At 33.5% G+C, this 8,375-nt stretch overlaps 3 protein-coding genes across 4 annotated transcripts in view; all 3 read left to right on the forward strand.

Annotated features, from left to right (window-relative positions):
* LOC107731391 (transmembrane protein 238) lies at nt 1-1,079 on the forward strand. 2 transcript variants are annotated; one of them, XM_016542448.1, is made up of 2 exons: nt 1-676; nt 949-1,079. In XM_016542448.1, exon 1 carries the CDS (start codon nt 199-201, stop codon nt 667-669), a length of 471 nt encoding a protein of 156 aa, XP_016397934.1. In that variant the 5' UTR covers nt 1-198; the 3' UTR covers nt 670-676; nt 949-1,079. The 2 variants fall into 2 exon arrangements, with proteins under 2 accessions (XP_016397934.1, XP_016397933.1); XM_016542447.1 differs by having other exon boundaries at nt 833-1,076.
* Nucleotides 1,080-2,151: 1,072 nt separating this feature from the next.
* tnfrsf17 (TNF receptor superfamily member 17) lies at nt 2,152-3,836 on the forward strand. The gene is made up of 3 exons (XM_016542449.1): nt 2,152-2,305; nt 2,927-3,067; nt 3,352-3,836. Exons 1-3 carry the CDS (start codon nt 2,152-2,154, stop codon nt 3,564-3,566), a joined length of 510 nt encoding a protein of 169 aa, XP_016397935.1. The 3' UTR covers nt 3,567-3,836.
* Nucleotides 3,837-4,483: 647 nt separating this feature from the next.
* The window catches only part of snx29 (sorting nexin 29), a 122,745-nt gene continuing 118,853 nt past the window's right edge, over nt 4,484-8,375 (forward strand). Inside the window, exons 1-4 of the mRNA XM_016542480.1 lie at nt 4,484-4,832; nt 5,537-5,601; nt 7,288-7,340; nt 7,455-7,579. Coding sequence (XP_016397966.1) covers nt 4,826-4,832; nt 5,537-5,601; nt 7,288-7,340; nt 7,455-7,579 — 250 coding nt within the window. The 5' untranslated portion in view covers nt 4,484-4,825. The remainder of the gene's footprint in view (nt 4,833-5,536; nt 5,602-7,287; nt 7,341-7,454; nt 7,580-8,375) is intronic.

The following is an 8,375-nucleotide window of genomic DNA, read 5'->3' on the forward strand; positions in this document are numbered from 1 at the left end:
TAAAGTTTTCTGATAAAAGCATTACTTTACTGCTCAACATCAAAGTTTAGTCACTTCAGTGTACTTTGAACATCATCTGTACAGGTGTACGTCATGTTTCTCGCAGAGTGTACTTTTAGCACTGTAGTCTTCTGGAAGGACAAGGCTGCAGTCTGATACGATTCAATCAAAAAAGGATTCTGATATATTATTGTGGATATGGAGAAAAAGTATCCAGGAGTTGGTCGTTGTAAATGTGCATTCTGGTTTGCTGTTTTTCACGACATTTTTGGACTTTTTGTCCTCCTGGTTGGTGTGTTTTGGGACATCTTTTTCCATGACTTTTTAATTTACGCCGGAGCTGTGATCATTTTCCTGAGTCTCATCTGGTGGCTGTTTTGGTACACTGGTAATATTGAAGTGCCTCCGGAAGAGCTGGAGGACGACATTGCTCAATACAAACGCACTAAAGGAATTTCAGGCGTTATGCGTAAGGTCTCCAGCAGTCTCTCCAACGGGCTGAGGAATTCCTTCAGGAGAAACGGAAGAATTAACGCTCAGGCTGAAGGGTCTCCGGCAAACCGCACGGCCAGAGCAGATCAACCGATTACCATTGCCATGAGCTCCTATACCAATACACAACCTCCTGGGACGACCAACCCCCTGAACCGAGATCCTTTGGTGATATAATATACTGGTAACTCAAATAATACACTATAAAACTGTTTTAAATGAACACAGAGTTCGGAAACCAGTTATCTTCCATGTTATTATCTATAAGCATGATCTTTTTTATTTGAATGATCGTGCAACGTGTGGGCTTGTTAATCATTTATAGCATTCTGGTCTTTAGGAGGACTCCGATTGGACAGGAGGGAGAATCAAATAAGACTTATCTTTTGTACCACACACAGCAAACTTTGCTCGACATTCAGTGTCAGGCTCTGATTTGCATCTCTATTCCCACAGTGCTCTGCGGGGAGACCCTCCTCTTCACATCTGCATCCATGCGGCCTAGAAATGACTTGCCTTTAGAAGTGCTTTATAGATCTTTAAGATCATCAGTGTTTTCGGCTACTTTTTTGTGTAATTGTTAATATATAAATATTGTTATAAAAATATTGTTCTTTTAATCCAATTAAACTAAAATATGTTTGTATTATTTAATATAATATGATAACATTATGTAATAAACTAATATGTTGTCCCACTATATCTAATAAGCAGTGCTTACTCATGTGTTTATAACAGTATCAGTGTTTTGTATACAAACCTTTGCAATTAAAATAATTTTAGAACATATTTATTAGTCTGGTATTGTTTTATTTGAAAGGTCTCTATTGAAAGATGAAACAATTGTTATGCTGTAAAAATTATTGTAATATTAACTAAAACTTTAAAAATGCTATGGTGAAAACTTGTTAATTGGTTAACAGTAAGTTCCCTATATATGGGGAAAAACAGTAATATACATTTAATGTAAGTTTATGGAAAAAATATTGTTAAATGTACCATTTTTGTAAGTAAAAAAAGAACAAATCATCTTATAATTTACAGTGAAAAAGTGTAAACTGACATTCCCAGATTTCCCTTGGTAACACTTCACATTTGATGGTATTTGATTTGAATAATTGTCCTTAGTAGTTTTTATTCTCAGTTATTTATATTAGGGTTTTATTTGAAAATGTATGTTGTTTAATTCATGTTTATTGCATTATTTTAGTGTCATGTTTGTTACCATGATGGTGTTTTGTATTTGTACAAATTCTACATATTAGTATTAACCTCAGTTTGTGCAAAGGCTACTTGTGATGAACCTTGATTCTTATTATGGTGGCTGTCAGTATGTTAAAGATACAAAACAGATTTTTAAAATGTAATATTTATAGGTTGTTTTGTAAATATGATTACATTCCTGAAGCTGCCAGTTTTTGTCGGTAAAATCTACAGGATTTTATAATAGTTTTTACAGTGTATAGTTACATTAACAGTTAAAAATGGAAATTTGGTTGAAGAAGAGTTTTTGTCATGAGAAAATGTGACTAAAATTTAAACTGATGCCAGTGCGAAAGACAAAAGGGACATCCCCTCCTTAAGACATATTTACATATTGGGAATAATAAAATGTTGGCTGCTGTGTAAGTTCAGTGACGCCTAGCACCTCAGTGGAAGATGCTTTTCTTTATATTGCTGCTTTACATTATTATTTATGCTGAGGGAAAATGTGCAAAGAATTATTATTATGATGGACTTCTTGAGGAGTGTCAACATTGCTCCATTAGATGCAACTCCCCACCAAATATTTGCAAAACATTTTGCACCTCAAGTAAGTATCGTTTTTTATATCTGATTCAAACCTTTTTTCATTTAATTTCATTTTCATTTTCAAAACTAAGACTATGATAGTTGTATAAGCACAATGAATTTACTCATTTTATGTATAAATGTAATAGTTACAGTTATGGTAAGTCAACATACTCCTTGCAGAATCAGTAAGTTGCTTAGAATAAACAAATATGATTACAATGTTTACTGCCCTGAAGAAGCTATAACAATATTCAACATTCAATGTATAATAGAATATTTGTCAATATATACATATATTCTACAAGACAAATGACCTTGATTTACACAAATTATCATGTTGTATATTAAAAACCAAGAGGATGTAAACTTAAGAAAAATGTTATAAAAAGTGATTATTTTGTCAAGTGAAATATGTATAATATAAATGCATAAAAATAGCTGTTCGATATAGGGCAGTACAAAATAAAATACCAAATGCAATTATTATTTAAATACTATTATTCAAATAAAATTATTTAAACTCTTGAAAATTCTGCAAAAGGTATGATCGATTATGAGTAGAACTGTATCATGTATCATGAAGTCCACAATGTCTTATGATTTCAGTCTCTTATTCAGTGCCTCATTGTGTCCTTTTCAGTCCCAGAAAACGAAGTTGAAAAGAATCAAAATATTCGTTTAATTTTGATCGTGTTTTTTGTGTTCCTGGGAGCTTTCACAGCACTGACCATTATTCTGCGAGTTATACGCAGAAAAACCTGTAAGCCCATCATGAACAAAGGTACACTGGTGAAAGACTTTTGATATATTAAGAACAATTTAGACAGTTTTGTCCAAATGATAGCACATTGGTTCAAATGTTAGTACTTGAAATCATAATCATAGGGCATACACTTATTTTTAGTTTACTGTATTTGATTTTATGTATGACATTATTGCAACATGTAATCTATATTATTTCATATGATATGATTTGTATGTCTAACTTTAGTAGTCAGTGTTTTTATAGTGACATTAATTGTGTGGAAAAACAAATTCTTATAAAGTCAATGAAATGTCACTCAGTGATAGGTCAAGAACAAAAGACATCTGACAGCGAGAGAGGCTCAAATGTAACAGAGCAATCTGAAGATACAGATGAAGCTACAACTGATTTGCCAGATGGATTGAACCAACATCACTACAACTCCAGCCTGCCTCTTCCCTCCACTGAGGAAGGCACCACAATCCTGGTTACCACAAAGACAGTGCAAGCTTACCACTGTACACCTGTCATTTAGGGAGGAGATCACTGGAACTTCTATAACAGCAGCAGACTCAGAAAACACTGCACATCATCTGGTTAACGGTGATAGCGAGCATCGTCTCACTATTACTGTGTCCAGACTGGATAAAACTGTCATGACTGCTGCATGGATGCACTAATAATGGACACAGGACTTGAACTTGAACACAGGATGGTATCTGACTGTCAGAAGTGAACATCTCAGTGTTATTTAGATGTAAGAATGATCTGCGATATTAGAATTGAAAAAATATTACAAACAAATTTCACCAAATTTTTTTCCGAAAGGCCACTCTTACACTTTTTAATCAGTGCATAACCAGTACAAATCTATGCTGTATCTTTGTTAAATTAAAATGTGTTACTTCAATTATGAAGTCTTACTATTTGTAAATATACTTAAAGAAAGAAATAAATGCATGACATTTATGTAATAAATGCTTAAAAGGATAGTTCACCCATTTTTTAATCTGCCATCATTTACCCTTTTACACTTTAATTTTTTTCCAAACAATGTATGACATTTTATCCCCCCAAAATGATCTGTTAGGCACAATGATAGTCTCAGTCACCATTTACTATCACTGTATGAGGGGGAAAAAAAAAAAATATATATATATATAAAAATTACCGTGCAGGTGAAGTCAGTTCTCAACGTTCTGCCTAACATTTCCTTTTGTGTTTCACTGATGAAATAAAGTCATACAGGTTTGGAACGACACTAGGGTGAATAAACGATGACGGAGTTTTCATGTTGGTGTGAACTGTCCCTTTAAATCAGACTTTCAGAATCCATTGACGTAAATTCGACTTCAAAATACTTGTATGTGTATTTTTAAATTTGTATTATTAGGCTATGTAGCTTTGACCCACGTGACAATGTTGCTGTCACGTGACACCAGGGCAATGTCATGTGACTGACCCGAGCGCAGTCTACAGTGGTGTTAGCGAGCTCTCGTTAGCACGACGATACAGTTTAACTCGGTAGAAACAGTTCACTTATGCTAAATCCTTACGATACTTAATAAAAACATATGAGTATTCATAGTTGTGATGAATTAAACGGCTTTAAAAAAGTGCTAGTGTTGTCTAAGCTAGGCCTCGGTTTAACTGCTCTGCAAATGAAAGTATGGAGACCGACCCAAAATGTAAACAGTGTTGTTAAACATCTTTGGGGATTAATCTGATACTTTTGGGGACCTACACAACCGCGATTCATGTCGCTTGCTAAACCGTTTGATCTGGAATTTCAGAATGAACGGTGAGTTGTAAATGCGAGGTGATGGATTCATGCTGTTATGTTGTTTATTTGTACTTGCCACACATTTAATTGTTATCTATTTATTGTTTGTGAGGCAACCAGAGGTTTCAAAACATTCAGTCTGTGTCACTGTGGTGTGAATATGCAGATCCTAGAACGTCATACTTATTTATGACAAGAGCTTTAAAATGGGATAAAATGTAAAAAAATGGGACAAAAGAGTAAATTTCAACTTTAAATTTGATAAATTTGAAGAGTTAATTTGATCGGTCTGTCTACATATCTCCATATCTACAGTAGCTGCAACAACTTCCTAATTTCTTTATCTGTTGTTTTGACAGGTCATGTGAAATGTCTGTCAAATGGGCTTCATTCAGGACAAAAATCACAGTGCATGAAATGAATAACAGTTTAAAATTATGGCAGAAGATTGACTGCATACATATATGAGTACACACACACACACACACACACACATATATGTATATATAATTGTGTATCTATGAAGAAGGAATGGATCATTATATTCAAACTGACAGTGCCTACCACCATTAAGAACTGCTTGTGCTTCTCTATGTAGTCAATCTTTTACCAAATTGTTAATTATTGTTATTCATTTAATGCCCTGTGATTTTTTAAATGTTTATTTTAACTGCGATTATGCTGTTAATATCAGTGATATTTGAGGACACTGTACCTTACAGGTACGCAGCAAAATGACCTGAAAAGACAAAACCTGTTAGAGAGACTTCTTGATGCAGTTAAACAGGTAAGGTAACTTTGAGTTGTTTCATTGACTATTTGATAACTTATTTGTTTCCATTGCTAACATAAAACATTCCTCTTTGACAGAGGTGTAAAGAGTACCTGAAAACCATACTTGAGTAAAAGTACAGGTACCTTACAGTGAAAATTAAAGTCACCAATTTCAAAACAACTTGAGTAAAGGTTTTAGAGTATCTGATTTTAACAGTACTTAAGTATTTTACTTACACTAAATATATAGGCTCAAAGATGCACTAGTCAAAGAGACATGCCAGTGAAAAATAAGAAAGAGTTGATTTCTGAGAAGAGCAATCACGTTTATTTTCTAAAACCAGAATAAAACTGAACACCTCAAAAATTGCAAAAAACAATATTCTTCAAAAAGGTCTCTTCAGTATAACAGATAAATAAAATAATGTTAAGTAGTTTTTTTTGCTTAATTTGTTTATTGTACTTTTTCTTGCACTGGATGAGTTGGTTTCGGCCTAAGGAACTCACATTCACATAAAGTAGCCTTGTTGACAGGTTTGGGTGTGTAAGGGCAAAACGCACAAGATATAGTACTTTCAGTGCCCTGTAGTTGGCAATATCACTTCTTTTGTAGCAGATATAAACTGCTGCAGAAAAAACTAGGTGCCATGCAAAATGTAATGTGTAATTGCAACAAATTACAAATGTAGTGGAGTAAAGAGTACAGATGCTTTGTAGAAAATGTAGTGAAGTAGAGAGTAAAAGTTGCTGATATCTTTTTGACTGAGTAAAACGACAGAATATCCAAAAATATACTCAAGTACAGTAATTCATTACATTTACTCAAATACTTTACACCTCTGACAATGGTGGCTTAGAACAAGGAAAGAAGTGGTTTATAGGTTTTTCAGTGGCCAATTCTGATGATGACATCTAGAGCTAGATCTAGATATCTATCGCAAATCATTTAAGGCAGAAGTGAACATTTTTTTTTTTTTAGAAAATGTAGTGAAGTAGAGAGTAAAAGTTGCTGATATCTTTTTGACTGAGTAAAACGACAGAATATCCAAAAATATACTCAAGTACAGTAATTCATTACATTTACTCAAATACTTTACACCTCTGACAATGGTGGCTTAGAACAAGGAAAGAAGTGGTTTATAGGTTTTTCAGTGGCCAATTCTGATGATGACATCTAGAGCTAGATCTAGATATCTATCGCAAATCATTTAAGGCAGAAGTGAACTTTTTTTTTTTTTACACGTACTTGTGTTATAATATTGTCCAAATATCTGCCAGTTAATCAGTCAATATCCTGACATAGAAATAATTATAAATTCTGTTGATAAACATTTTTTTTTTAAAGTATGGATAATAAAATGTCAGAATGCATTTTTATGAACAAACACTCTAGTGCAACATAATTCCCTTTTGCGCCATTCCATTTTATTTTGAGTGCAGAAAACGTGTTTATGTTTCTCCCATTTACCAGTTGTTTTATTTAATAAGTGAGTTGGTAGATCGGGTTATTAAATATTAATATTTATCCAGGTTCCCGTGAAGGTGCTGCAGGGGTCTGTAAGGAAGATATTTAATGCATATAAAACTTTGAAAGAAAATGATGACATTTCCATCGGTTTGAATAATTGGAATTTTGAAATAAAATAATGTTAGTTAAGGACTGAACATTCCTTTTTCTAATCGATTATTTTCTCCTCAGTGCCAAATTCGCTTTGGTGGCAGAAAGGAGATTGCCTCAGATTCTGATAGCAGGTGCCATAAAAATATTGCCTATTTATTTTATAAAGCTGAAAATGGTTTGATAAGACTATGCCAAATTTGTGCGCTTTAATTAATTGGTAATTCTTTCCTATTTTGCTGTCACAGAGTCATATGCCTATGTGCCCAGTTTGAAGCAGTACTTCAACACGGCTTGAGGAAAAGTCGCGGTTTAGCCCTCACAGCAGCTGCCATTAAACATGCTGCTGGATTTACTAGTAAAACTGAAGCAGGTACTGTAACTGATTCCATCAAATAATGGACATCCAGACCTTACTTTCTATCATTTTTTTTCCTTCATTTTTTTATCCAGCCGTGTTAATCGATTTTCTGAAAGCACATGCTGAAAAGTGTTTTTCAAAGTGTTTACTCACTGAACTCTTTGCCCTACTTAATGAGTTTGTCTTAGTTGGTACCCCTGAGAGACATTGCCGGAGAGATTTCCCTAGTAACAAAGAACACATGTGGTGTTCTGGGTTGTCCATAGAGGAAACAGATGCTCATAAGTGCTCATACAGGAAAACCAGGTGCTGATACTGTTTATGAAACCAGATGGTTATGCAACAAGCCTTGTAAAAATGGCAAAAAAGAGAAACAAGGTTTTTCTGAGGTTAGTCTTTGCACCTGTTGTGGTTTTGAGCTGTTTAAAATTAACAGCAGAACTAAAAGTGATACTATGAATCAGTGCTGAGTACTTTTAGCTTTTTAAAATAAAAAATAAATTATTACTTTTATTATGGATGCATTGAATTGATCAAAAGTGACAATAAATCCATTTATAATGTTGCAAAAGATTTCTGTTTTAAATAAATGCTGTTTATTTTCTGTTTTCAACATTGATAGTAATAAAAAATGTTTCTTGCTCATTGGAAAGATTTCTTAAGGATCACGTGCCTGGAGTAATCGCTGCTGAAAATTCAGCTTTGCCATCACAGGAGTAAATAATATTTTAAAATGTATGAAATAGAAAACAGTTATTTTAAATTGTAATAATATTCACAGTATTTCTTTCTTTTTTTTTTTTTTTTT

Source organism: Sinocyclocheilus rhinocerous, unplaced genomic scaffold, assembly GCF_001515625.1.
Source record: "Sinocyclocheilus rhinocerous isolate Xijiao unplaced genomic scaffold, SAMN03320098_v1.1 scaffold1390, whole genome shotgun sequence".
NCBI classification, from domain to species: domain Eukaryota; kingdom Metazoa; phylum Chordata; class Actinopteri; order Cypriniformes; family Cyprinidae; genus Sinocyclocheilus; species Sinocyclocheilus rhinocerous.

Bases quoted from the DNA above. Each gene is read 5' to 3' on its own strand.
- LOC107731391 (XM_016542448.1), top strand. From the start codon at position 199: ATGGAGAAAAAGTATCCAGGAGTTGGTCGTTGTAAATGTGCATTCTGG.
- tnfrsf17 (XM_016542449.1), top strand. From the start codon at position 2,152: ATGCTTTTCTTTATATTGCTGCTTTACATTATTATTTATGCTGAGGGA. The intron at 2,306-2,926 runs GTAAGTATCGTT...TGTCCTTTTCAG, and splicing joins CAAAACATTTTGCACCTCAA to TCCCAGAAAACGAAGTTGAA. The intron at 3,068-3,351 runs GTACACTGGTGA...AATGTCACTCAG, and splicing joins TAAGCCCATCATGAACAAAG to TGATAGGTCAAGAACAAAAG.